The sequence below is a fragment of the Erithacus rubecula genome (assembly GCF_903797595.1).
Source record: "Erithacus rubecula genome assembly, chromosome: 2".
NCBI lineage: Eukaryota > Metazoa > Chordata > Aves > Passeriformes > Muscicapidae > Erithacus > Erithacus rubecula.
Window position 1 is genome coordinate 44,196,772 of NC_136685.1, and position 12,632 is coordinate 44,209,403.

Here is a 12,632-nt window from a genome sequence, read left to right on the forward strand (position 1 = left end):
TAGAATTCCTAAAAATCATGTGAGCCAGATTAGAGTCACTTCCACTCCTGGTGGTTTTTACTCCAGGTATTACTGCCAGAGGTAGTAGTTTCTTTCTTTTTCAGCTTTTTTGTAGCTTGAAAAGTTAACTGAGTGGCCACTGAGCAACCAACTAAATTCTGCTTCTAGACAGCAATCTGATTTGGTAGATTTGGTAAAACATTTGCTTCTCTGATGCTCCAAACTTCTTTTGAAAACAAAATTGAGTTCTTGAGATTGCAAAGGTGGTCTGGAAGAAATTAAATCTACATAAACAAAGGAAGGAACTCTGAGGTGCTTAGATCCTATGATAATGCATGCAGTATGAAATATTTGACCTGCGTAGTGGTATCAAACCAAGCCTGAAGACAGCCTAAAACAATAGCTTGAAGCAGTTCCTGCTCATTTGAAAGAGAAGTTAACTTTGAACCTGAATGAGAATCTTGCCAGTACTGTTAGTTATTTCACTGCCAAGAGGGAGGTGAATGATCATGCCAGGACAATGTCTTCTTCATGCTTCCTTATTTAGCAATAGGATCAAAACAAATTCCGTGTTTGAGGTCAGAATAAAAATTATCTTAAGGTGTTCTTCAACTTAATATCCATGGGTGGGATTAATTTCACCAAATTTTAGGTGTCTGGAGTTCTCACTTGTACATCTAAGCAAGTCATCTGGGCTCCTTCAGTATCACTTATCATAAACGTTAATGTTTAAAGTAATTTGTGCTCCTGTTCCTACTTATCAACACTACATAGATGATGTCCCTGATCAGATGTTCACAGTGTTGACAAGGTAGGCTAGAGAAATCCTACACTAAAAGCCATCAAAAATTTAGCTTTGTGCAACTGGGGATTGGCAGGGGCAGAAGGCTTTGACAGGTAGTGGCTGCCACTTTCTTTCACTTGCTCACCTTTAATAGCAGAAGTTATGTGTCCACCATATTCCAAATAATAGTCCCATCCACTCTTCTCTAAATGATAAACTAAACCTGAGTTTAATTTGTAAAGGAGCCAGACTTGAGCCATAAGGTGAACCTATAAAAGGAAAATGTTATGTCTGGAATTGGTGTTTTAAATAAATGCAGATGTGGGAACTGGACTAAGCTAAGGAAAAGTATTGCTTTTCCTTAGCTTCACTAGTTAAACATCTATTCTACTTTCTTTCCCTCTCTCATACTGGTTGCAATTAGGAGGGAACCTGTATCTTGACAACTAATAGCAGTCTAGAAAACTTCTACTGTAGGGATTATCAAATTCAGGTTAGACATTTTCAACACTCCCCACAGCAAACAAGTAAAATCTGTGGTTTATGCCTTTGAAAGTGTGGCTCATCTGCTCAGCAGTCAGATGCAGCCCTGGTAGTTCACACGACTCAGTTGGAGCCCAGCCTCAAACATCAGTAGAACATCCTGTCTGGCTGAGAGATGCATAAACACTGCTTACTGAATAGGATTTAATCTAATGTTGATCTTCAGGCAGTTGGCGATACCATATGTTTTTGCTTTTTAATGGTTATCCTGTTTATCTCATCTTTCTGACCTAAGTCCAAATCCTTCTGCTGAATAGGTGTCTTAATAATACTAACTGAAAATTAAAGAACAGAAAGGCTTAATCATTAATATCATGCATTAGTCTAACTGGCCACAAGATTTTATATTAGCCTCATGTCCTCTCTGTATAGTTCCTCTCATTCTTGGATTTGCTTCTGCTGTACTCCTTGTTGAAAATTTGTGTAAAGTTAGGCATTTTACTGAAGACCTACTTTTTTCTGGATGATGTAGGCATACTCTTTTCATTGATTACAGTACAAATTCTAATCAGATCAACAGTATAAGGAAGAATTAAACTCTCTGAACACATACTCTTCAGGTTTTTCATTCTGTGCACTTTACTTTTGCTTGAAGGCTTTAAAAATAAAATTATTTACAGAAAAGCTGTCTTTTACAAAAAATGCTGTTGAAGCAGCATGCTTCAACAATATAGGTTTTTTTTTAAAGTCATAGACAATTGAAATATTCTTTATGGTCAAAGAAAATGTTGCATGTGAGAGCTACTGAAGTCTTGGTCTATTTTCAATAGCTTGTGAGAAAGTGAGTCAATGTTTAATGGAGAGCTGACTAGAATTTCAGATAGGGTTGCAGAAGATGCCATTTCCCAGCCCCTGGGGCCTTTAAAAGTCCACAAATGATAGGGCAAATTCTTCCTTTGGCATTGGTCTTTTATGTATTGATCCTAAAATAGGCACAGCCTGAGTACCACCATAGCAGATGTCTGTTGCAGAGCATTATGTCTTTTGCATGCACAATTGCTGTTTGATATCAGCTGTAGGGTATTAATAAAACATGTAAAACAAGCACATTACCATAAGCAAGAAGGAATCTTAGACAAACCCAAGGTTTTCCTCTCATCACATTTCTCAGCTTATCCATACTATCTATTTTTTTTCCATTTTTCTCTCTGTTTTGCTGTTGGTTTTACGATTTTTTCTTTTTGTTTATAATAACAATTTTTCTGAATCACATGCAGTTATCTATACATGAGGTATATCTTCTATATCTATGTAACCTCTTTATTTTCACTGTTTTATGATTACCTCATGTCCATCTTCCTTCCTTTAACTTTGCAACTTTTTTCTTGTGAACATACAGGGCTCAAATAATAGAGCAACAAAGGTGGCTTTCCTTTCACTTTCTTTTCTAGAGTAGGTATTATTTTTTCAAATAATACTTTTAAAATTCTTTGATAGCAATAATTTCAGTTTAATAATTAATTTTAATAATTAAAAATATTTTCAGTTTAAACATCAATGCTTTTATTGCAAATCTGTGGGGTTACAAAAAAAGAGAGATTAAAAACTTCAGATATGAAACTGCAGTCAAACCTGCCCATACTCTGTTTGCAAAGTACATTTTCCATGAAAATTATCTGACTATGAAGAACGAGACTTTATTATTCTTGTTCTTGAGAACTACTAGGGAAATTGCTGAGATCTCAAGAGACCTCTCTCAAAAGGGAAGAGGCTCAGCTCTTGAGAGGAGCAGAGCTAAAGAGGTACAAAGTTTCTCCAGATACCTACTTAGGGCCTGTAGAGGAAGACTCCACAAACCTGATTTTCTTTGAAAATGTGAATATTACTTTTTTTTAAATTTTAAATTTAGTTAAATGGCAATAGGACAACAAAGTACAGAATACTGAATAAACATTCAGAATAGTTATAAACATCACATTTATAAAAACTGTATGGGAGAATCTGATTTTTTGACTATTCATTCTCAAATGTGAGGAGCAGCGCAAAATAGTTTGTTCATACTAATCAGGGTATAAGAAACACTTAATGATTGGAAAACAGAATATTTTTTTAAATGCACAGGAGTGAAAGCTGCACACCATATGTTCACAATGGGTTTTCTTAAAGACACATCCTTTATCTTAAAAAATGGGAGAGTCATTACAGTGTTTATAGGAAACAGGCAAAGTGCAGTACATAAATATTACCTTCAAAAATATGCAGAGAGGGAATTAGTTTTGAGCTTAACTGAACACTGCCCAAACTTAAAAATATGTGGCACTTCCCTCGAGCTGATTTGACTTTCCATTATACAGTTCACAGGCTTCCATTCAGGACTCCTATCTGAGGAGTCTCACTAAGAGTTAGAAACATACATAAGAGTTTGTGAAACCATGACCCCTTGGATCTGTTGCATTAAGATCCGGTCTTGGATTTTGCCCTTGTTTATTTCTAAGCAACTGAAAGTTTAATCAAGTTAGTTGTTGCTGACAAATGTAATGAAGATGGAATCTGAAAAAGAAAAAAAAAGTTTGTTTGCTCTGTCGCAACGGTTCAAAAAATGTTATATTGTGGTGGAGGAAGCTGTAATTATTTTACGAAAATTCAACAGATCTATAAAACAGCTTCTGGACAAAGACTTGGTGGAGAATGTGAACTGTTAACTTTTCATGATAAATTGCTTATGAAGTATTTAGAGCATAGTTAAGCTTATCATAGGCTTGGGGTTTTAATAAGCATTCAGCCTTGCTCCTTGGGGGGAACAGATGTGTTTTTCAGTGGCCGGCCAAATATTCTCTCTTTGCTTTGACAATCATTATTACAATAATAAATGCATTTTACATTGTTATATGGCTTTCTTTAGCTACTACTACTTTTCATGTGGAGAGCAATGTGTGCTGAACCAGAAGATTCTTAAGAATCGGTGCTTTGTTTTGGGCTTTGTTTTTTTTTCCGTGTGGCCACCGGTAGGTAGGACGGAGAAGGTGATTCAGGGTCAAAAAGGGAGGAAGAGGATTTGGCAGGCAGGCTGGGGAGTGGGTTGGCACAGAGGGCACAGCAATAGCAGCCCAGGCTCTGAGGGAAGAAATGGGGATGGTGTATGATTGCAAGAGGATGCTTTGAGCCCTCAGAATCTCACGGGGAAGGACGAAGATTTTATCCGCTGATTTTCTTTCAAGAAGCTCTTTTCCTCATCAAGCCCAAACTGCTAAAAACATGAGTAGCTGCCAAACAGCGGAACAGACGTGCGTCTGCAAGCTTGGAAGCGGGATCATGAGTCAAAAACTTGTCATTTAACACTCCTGACCTGCGCTTTCCCTATCCTCTCACTTCCCTGGCTGTGGGGAGGAAAGGTCAAGAGTGGATGCCTCTGTGCAAATGGGAAACATGTCAAGAGATGTACTTGCAGGAGCAAGTACTTTCTCTTCCTCTGTTAAAAAGCAGGAAAGACAATGGGCAGAAGCGGCTCCCGCACGGTCTCCCCGGGCACAGGGTGTCCCGAGGGGAGCGGACAGCTGTCCCGGAGGACAGCGGATGCCCCGAGGGCCCTGGAGCCGGGCGCTGGGTGCCGGGGCTGGCAGCCCTTCCTTCCCGCGGGGCCGGAGGGCGCCGGGAGGGCCGGGAGGGGGCTCTCACCGCCGGCGGGGCGGTGTGTGCGGCGGGGGGTGCGCGTCCGGGGGCGCCTTCTCTCGATTTCGTTGCTGTTTGCGAGCGGCCGGGGCGGGAGTTCCAGAGTTCTCCCCCTGGCCCAGCTCGGGCGGGACAGCGCTGGGCGCAGCTGCCGTGCCTCGTGGGGAGCGGGCAGGGCCCGGGAGCGGGGCCAGGGGCTTGTTTACCGCTGTGCCCGCCGAGGCGGAGCGCGGTACCTGCGTGCAGGCTCGGGGCGCTCGGCCGCCCGCCGCCCCTTCCCCGCGGCCGTTAACGGGGGAGCTGCAGCCTCGCCCTCCGCTCCCCTCCCCAGCGGCCGCACCGTGCGCTCGCCGCCGCCGGCCGCCGGCAGGGCGCGGGCCCGCCCCGCTCCACCCCCTCCGCCGAGAGCCAGGGCGGCGGGCAAGGTGGGGGGGGGCCGGAGAGGAGCGTGGCTTCGCCTGCCTTTCCCCGGCCCCCTCCCTCCTCCCCTGCCGCGGCCAATCGGCGCGGAGGGAAGCGCTCCTGCCGCTGACGCCCCCGAGGGAGCCCCCCTTTTAAAATAAAGCGGCGGCCGCGCGGCGGGAGGAGGGGGGTGTGCGCTGGTTTCGCTCGGTCCCGCACACCGGCCGGATGGACAGATAGACAGACAGGACAGCCAGAACGCCGCAGGATGCCCGCAGCTCCCGCGGCCAGGGGCTGAAGCGGGAGGGGGACGAGAGGTCGCGAGGGGAAGGGGAAGGAAGGCGGGAGCGGCGCGCCTGGAGGGTCTCGCGCCCGCTCCGAGGATGGCGCCAGTGAGCGAGCAGCTGGAGCCGCAGGGCGCGGGGGGAGACCCGGCCGGAGCGACCCCCCTGCCCGGCCCGCCGGCGGCAGAGGAGCCGCGGCGGGAGAACGGCGGCGAGTGGTGCCCCGGCAGCGGCGAGAGCGGGGCCCAGCCCCGGGCGGCGGCGGAGGGCCCCGGGAGCCAGGGCTGCCCCGGGAGCGCTGCGGCGCCGGAGCCCCCCGAGGGCGGCTGGGGCTGGGTGGTGATGCTGGCCGCCATGTGGTGCAACGGCGCCGTCTTCGGCATTCAGAACTCGTGCGGGGTCCTCTTCGTCTCCATGCTCCGGCTCTTCGGCAGCAGCGAGGACAAGCAGCTGGTCTTCAAAACAGGTGAGGGGCGGCCGGGGCAGCTTCCAGCCCGCTCCGCTCGGGCCTTCCCCGCCCGCAGCCCGGGCGCAGGGGGGTCCCGGCCGGGGACTCTGGATCCGGCGCTCTCAGTGTCCGAGCCCCAGGGGCTGCAGGAGCCAGACCGCTCCGGAGGGCCGGCTGGGGCCCGAGGGAATAGTCCAAGGGAAAGGGCAGCTCCCCTCGGCTCCCTGCCCCCCGCTCAGCCGCCCCCGGGGGTATCGGGAGAGGAGCAGGTGTGCTCTCGCTTCTTCCACCGCTGGATCTTTAGGCATCCGCTGTCTACAGTGTGGATTACAATACACGCAGAAACCTTTATTCCCCTGCCCCCGATAGCCTAAAGGGTAGTCTGCATGATAAGTTAGTAGTGGGGTATAGTGACACTTAAAATATGTCAAGAATGGGCTTGACCGGTTACCAAACCCAGCATTTTGATATGCAGGTTTACTGCAGCAACCAGTGTCGCAAAACTCACCAGCGAAATTAACGATATTTGCTAAACTTTAAAGGCATTAACAGTACTCTAACATGTTACTAATCTTAAGCACTTAAGACACATAAGATTCAATTAGTTAAAAGGTAAGCATACATTGTTATATTTTATGTAAGTTTTCTGTGGAAAGTGTCTTGTGCTCTCTGAACTCTGAACTTGTGCTCTGTAGTTGAGGAGATGCAGTTTTTGGCTCTTGGAATAACAAGAACTGAAATTAAGGGACAGTATTGAAACTATGTGTTATTATAGTAAACAATAAAGTTGACTTACATAAAGGACAGCTTAGCATTAAATTACTAAAATGAAATACTGAAAAATAAACACTTTCATTTATGGTTTTGTTCCTTTCTTAAAAAAGGGTCTAGCCTTGCAGAGTTGCAAGCCTTCTAGAAAACTTTTTCTGTACAGAGTGAGTATTACAGACCTTTTGAAATTTACTTGAAATTTACATCTTCCCTAATACTTGCATAGGTGGGCCTAAAGTTGAGATGTTAAAACAAAGCAATTTATTTTCCTCCTGCAGCTTAATAACTGTTTTTGTCTGAAGTAGAAAACTAGGGCAGGTGTTCAGACTGAAGTAGGAAAGCTGAAAAGCTGTGGTAGAGCATTAAGTGATGTTCTCTCTGGCATTGAACAGTTTTGTATGTAATTTGCAGTAATATACGAGGTGTATTCCCCAGTGTGCTTGAGCTAGGAAGATGGGAAGCTCCATCTGCACATCAAGTTGGGCAGTGCCTGTTTCTCAGAAGGGAAATGCACATCCAGAAGCAGGTGCCTAGGCTCCTTAGACTGTACAGGAGAAGAATGAGATTCAGAGAATGTGCTGTGAACATTTGCATACCGGCCTGGGAGCCCCTGGCCAGTCAGAAATGCAGAAGCAAATGAGTGGCTGATACTCTGCCTGTTCATTGTACAGAAGTGTAAAAACTGCTTTTCCTGAGTATCTGGTTTGGTAGTAAGTAGTAACAATCTCTTAAAAATTGTTGTCTTGTACTTAAAAAAAAAAAAAAAAAGTATTTAGGTAGTACTTCAGTAGTTCAAATAATCAGCAAGAGAAAGACTGAAATTATCTCCTACCTTCCAGAAGGGCAAGTGCACCACTGGTATCTGAGGTGAGATTGTGAGTGTGCTCCACTCATGTTTTTGAAAATTTGCCCAATTGCAGAAAAGAGTGGCAAGGGGGAAAAAAATGGAACCCATCTTTACAGCCTAGTTGTTTTATGTTAGAAGAGCAGGAAGAGTTCTGAGTCCTGAATGCAGCCAGCACCTCCTGTACTGCTTTGTAAATCATTTGAGGGGAAAAAAAAAAGCTACAGCTGCACACTGTTTCACTTCACTTTGCTTTATCAGATGTACTCTGGTTTGAGTAATGCAGAAGGCACCTTTTCTTTTTATTTATTTATTTTTATTCCAAATGGGTTCAAACAGGGGGAAATACTGCAAGATAGCTGCTTTGGCTAAATGGCTTGTGTGTATGTGAAGGAGCAGTGCAAATACAAAGTCTCCTGTAAACAAAAGCACAGCAGATAAAAACCATTCCTTTCCTTTTAATGCCTGAAAGTACCTTGATGAGCTGGGGTACTGGAAGGGAGAAGTCACTATGATTTTAGGGTTAGAGAAAAGTCTAGCTTGATCATTCCCATGGTATTGATTCAAATTGATACTTAATCTGCTGAGTCTCTTCTGTTTGGACTGATTGCAACTCAAACCTGGCAGTGGTAACCGAGTTAGTCAGGTTTAATGAATTGGAAAACTGGAATTTCTAATGAAAGTTTTTTTGCTGTGGGACTTTGCTTTGGAAAGAAAAAGTTTAGTAGTCTAATCCTTCTGGTTAAAAAATAATATCTGAAATGCTGAGGGTTTTTTTCAGAGGTACGAGTATTCCAGGTAATTTCTTTTCTAAGGACCCCAGGTGTCTGTGGAATTCTGCAGTTTATCCACAGTACCAAAGAATTCAGGTCTGTTTGTGGTTTGTTAGTTTTGGAGGAAGATGTAATCAAGAAGTGACTCTGCCTTAGGTGAGGAATAGAAGCAACCAAAGTATAGTCAAGGCAGCAAGGCTCTTTACAGCATGCAGCACCAGCACTGATAAATAAGATAAAGAACTGTAATTACATTATTGCTGGATTTGGGAGTATTAATGAAAATTGTGGATCATAGAGGATGCAAAAATTCCTCCAAGGGACACCTTTTTATGAAAAAAAAAAAAGAATACAACTAGTACACAGTATTTTGGTATTTGTATTAGCAAAAACTCATTTCTTTGCTTATGTAGTGCAGTGTAGAAGCAATTCCATTGTTTCCTTGTGTAGCCATTTTTTTGTTTGAAACCTAATAGATTCACAATTCCAGAAGGGGAAAAGCACCTAGTGTAAGTATGAAACTTCTAGAAAGGTGTGCCTGAAGTCTCAGGAAACTACTCTGTTCATTGTTTATATTTCATTGTGTTTGAGGAACAAGTTGGGTGGAAAAAAACAATGGGAATAAAACACAGGAGGCTTGTGGCCCTTGGAAATAGGAACAACCTAGTGTTCAAGTGCAATTGCAGCCTCATCACCCTTGAAGGGAAGGATTTGGTGCAGACTAGTCCAGGGTCTGGCAGGAAGAACATTTGGTTCCTTTTCCTATTGGAGCTGCCACATGGGGATGAGGAGAACTGAGCTGATCCTGTTATCTCAGATTTGTGTGAGTCCCATATAGTCCCTGTTTTGGTCTTTTGATAGGTGCCCCTGTTACATAGTTTTTTATGGCATATGTACCCATACTTGTTTTCAAAAGGCAAGTGAAAACTACAGGAAACAGAGATAAAAATGGTAGGCTTTATTATTAAAAAAAAAATTCAGATAAAATTACCAGTTCTACTACTTTAATTACTCCTATATCTATGATTTACAGTGCTGTTTCTGTAACTCTGCTGGATTATTCTCTCATGTACAACCATTAAGTACACCTGTGTGAGTGCAGGTATCACCTGCACAGGGAGTATGTACTGCTACTAGAGTTCTGCATCCACGTGTTTGCTTTGTTAGCCAGTGTTCCTAGAAGATACCACCTCACCCTGCCTGGGCTGGTTATCTGTGTGCCTCTGGGTTTGGCTCTCTGAGGTGCAGCCTTTGGTGACGTACCTGGATGTCAGGATGATTGATTGGCTGGCTCAACACTGTTGGCAACATCAGGAGTCTTTGACCTAGATTGCTGAGAGTTCAACAGGGCAGGGAGGAGAATTCTGATTTTACTTTCACATACAGGCTGTAATTCAGATACTGAGAAGATAGTGTTGAATGACTACAAAGATCTACAAGGGATAATTTCACAGAACAGTTTGAAGTTTTCCTTTATACTCTTTTCTTGAATCTTTTGATATCTTCCTGAGTTTTCCTCCAGAGATAAAGACCATCAGCAATTTTGATGTAATTCAAGTCCTTGTTGTGTAACTGTCCTTCAGAACCAGTTATGTTTCTCTATCTGTGAGCTGCTGTGTCCAGTAAATTGGAACCTTGTCAAGCTGGACCTGTGTCACATGGCTTATGAGAGAGCAACTGACTTTTCTTTCCAAGTACCAAGTCAAATTTGGAATGCAGAAGTTATCAGAGTACACAAGTATAGTTTGTGTGAGGTACAAGGAGGTGTAATACTGTGTGACACATTGGTCAATAAGGATTACATTGCAGTAGAGGATATAGTTCCACAAAAAACTGGACTTCGGTTTTGAACAAAAAAACGACTACACAAGGAAACAATGGAATTGTTTACATAGTGCACCTGATTATCTGTACTGCTGTAGTCTGCTTTCCTTCTCATGTTTGTGTGGCTATTGAAACCAGAGAGGGGAACTGAGAGTGAGTCCTAACCTGATATATATGAGTAGTGATTAATTTTCTTCAGCTGTAGTCATTTTTGTACCACTTTGACCTGCCTTTGTGATTATAAATACCTATGTAAATGAAGATTCTGAAGTATTTGATATGATGGCTGGGTCAAACTGCAAAGTTGAAGGCAATTTCTGTAGTATGCTGTCTTTGTTTAGACCAGAATGATTAATGCCACTACTATTTATGCATACACACATGCAATGTCTTTGTCTCTGGAGCATTTCTCTTGTAGTCTTGTTCACTTCCTTGCAGAGTGATTACTTAGGTAATCTTTTGGTGGTTGTTTGGGGTTGTTTTTTTTTTTTTTTCATTTTACTGGATTTCACGTTGGTTAGATTCTTCCAGCTGCAGGTTAACTAGCTGCAAACAGCTTTGTTACCAGTTAATTTTTCTGGGTTTCTTTAGAGACAGCACTTGAATTTTATAGTGATGAAACATCCCTATAAAATGCTAAAGATGGTTGGCAATTGTCACCACTCTGCATTAAATCCACATGCCTCTAGTTATGAGCTCTGGTGTGCTGCCTGTCAGACAAAACTATATCCTCTAAAATCTCCTTCCTACAAATCCACTGGAATACTAAGTTTTACTGTACTCTATTTGTGATAGTTTGTTGCATGTGAAACACCTTTCATATTCCCAGTGTGACTTTTTTGTCAATGTCTCTGTTGCTCTAGCTGTCTGTAATGTAGAGAGGAAAGGTACTATGTCATGTTACAAAATGAGACTTTGCTGGTTTCTGGCATGAGTGATGTACTATGATGACATTGTGCTGTCTATTTTGCATTATTTACATAACATCATGTTTTTCTTGCTGCTTATTATTAGTATCTGCAGTCAGTGAAGCTTAGTTGACTTTGAAGTTTTCCAGTGAGCATTACTCCCTGCTCTTCAGCTTTGTTTTGTTTAATTGGTCCCTGCAGTCTATTCGATGCCATCTTACTCTTCCATTTCCTGGCTGCCATTCTTTGAGGTTTCTCAGATCCCTTCCTCATTTTAGAGTTGTTTTAAATAATTGCTGTCTAAAGGGGAAGTTAGCAAAATGTGTATGATTATTAATAAGCCTTTTTCTTATATTTAGCAAGATGTACCTGTACTTTTGTTTGTCTATCCATAAACATGATTTGATCTTTCAACACAGTCTGCTTGCATCTGGACACTTTGTTTCCTGACAATGTTCAGTCTCTTTTATCTCCTTTTTATCAGTCTTTTTTATCTCTTTTATTTATTAAGTGATTTCTTTACCCTCCTGAAAGGAGTGTTACTGAAGGCCATATTCAAGTTTAAATGCTATTAATCTCTCTTTCTGTTATTGAGTTACTAGTCTAGTATGAGGCAATGTAGTGGACTGTTCTTAAACTATGACAGCATAATATGTCTATATGTCCATTTACTCTTTTGGCCAGTTTGAGTTAATTGGAGATAATAACAGTAATAACATTGCCTCTACTTGGAGCAATGTCTGCTAGAGTAGGCATCCAAGGACCTTTCCCAGTTAGGTTTTGATAATTTGCAATGATGGACACTTCATCCAAAGTGCCTCCAAAGCCTCCAAAATGCCAGTGTTTGACTACTGTGAGCAAAGAAGATTTTTTCTTACTTTAAAATGGAATTTTCTCTGTTTCAATTTCTGTCCATTGCCTCTTGCTTCCTGTCAGAATACCACTGAGAAGAGTTTGGCTCAGAGCAGGTGAAGTCCATCCATTATCCCCTCCAGTGTTGCACATTGTGCTGACCCCCTCCCACACTTCCCTCACCTGGTAACACAAATACTGCAGCAGCACACACCTCCTCAGGTTTCTGAGTGCCTGCTGCCTGCCACGCTCTTTTAGCAGAATTCTAGACATCAAAGGTCATGCTTTGAAATGAGGAAAAATGTTCAGAAAACTGTAACTTATAGTGTTGTGTATTGCTAAGAAAAATAAGGATTTTCAATAAACATTCATCTATAATGCTCAGTAAGTAATTGCCTAATTTGAAATTGCTTCTGCTCTGTGAACTCCAGGGAAGGAGATGCACTCATTATTTGCATCAAAGCTAATGTAGCACTGATAATGCAACTGCTTGGTTTTAAAATAGTCCTTGTGTGAAGGAATGATATAGCTTCTTTCTTCTATCTTCCACAGCCTTTTTTTATTTTTTCTTTTTGTGAACAAACCATGTT

The 12,632-nt window shown here is 42.7% G+C and overlaps 1 protein-coding gene across 1 annotated transcript in view; it reads left to right on the top strand.

The window, feature by feature from the left end:
* The first annotated feature begins 5,321 nt into the window (after positions 1-5,321).
* Positions 5,322-12,632, top strand: part of SLC16A10 (solute carrier family 16 member 10) — a 60,851-nt gene continuing 53,540 nt past the window's right edge. Inside the window, exon 1 of the mRNA XM_079298746.1 lies at positions 5,322-6,088. Within this exon, the coding sequence (XP_079154872.1) occupies positions 5,722-6,088 (367 nt within the window). The 5' untranslated portion in view covers positions 5,322-5,721. The remainder of the gene's footprint in view (positions 6,089-12,632) is intronic.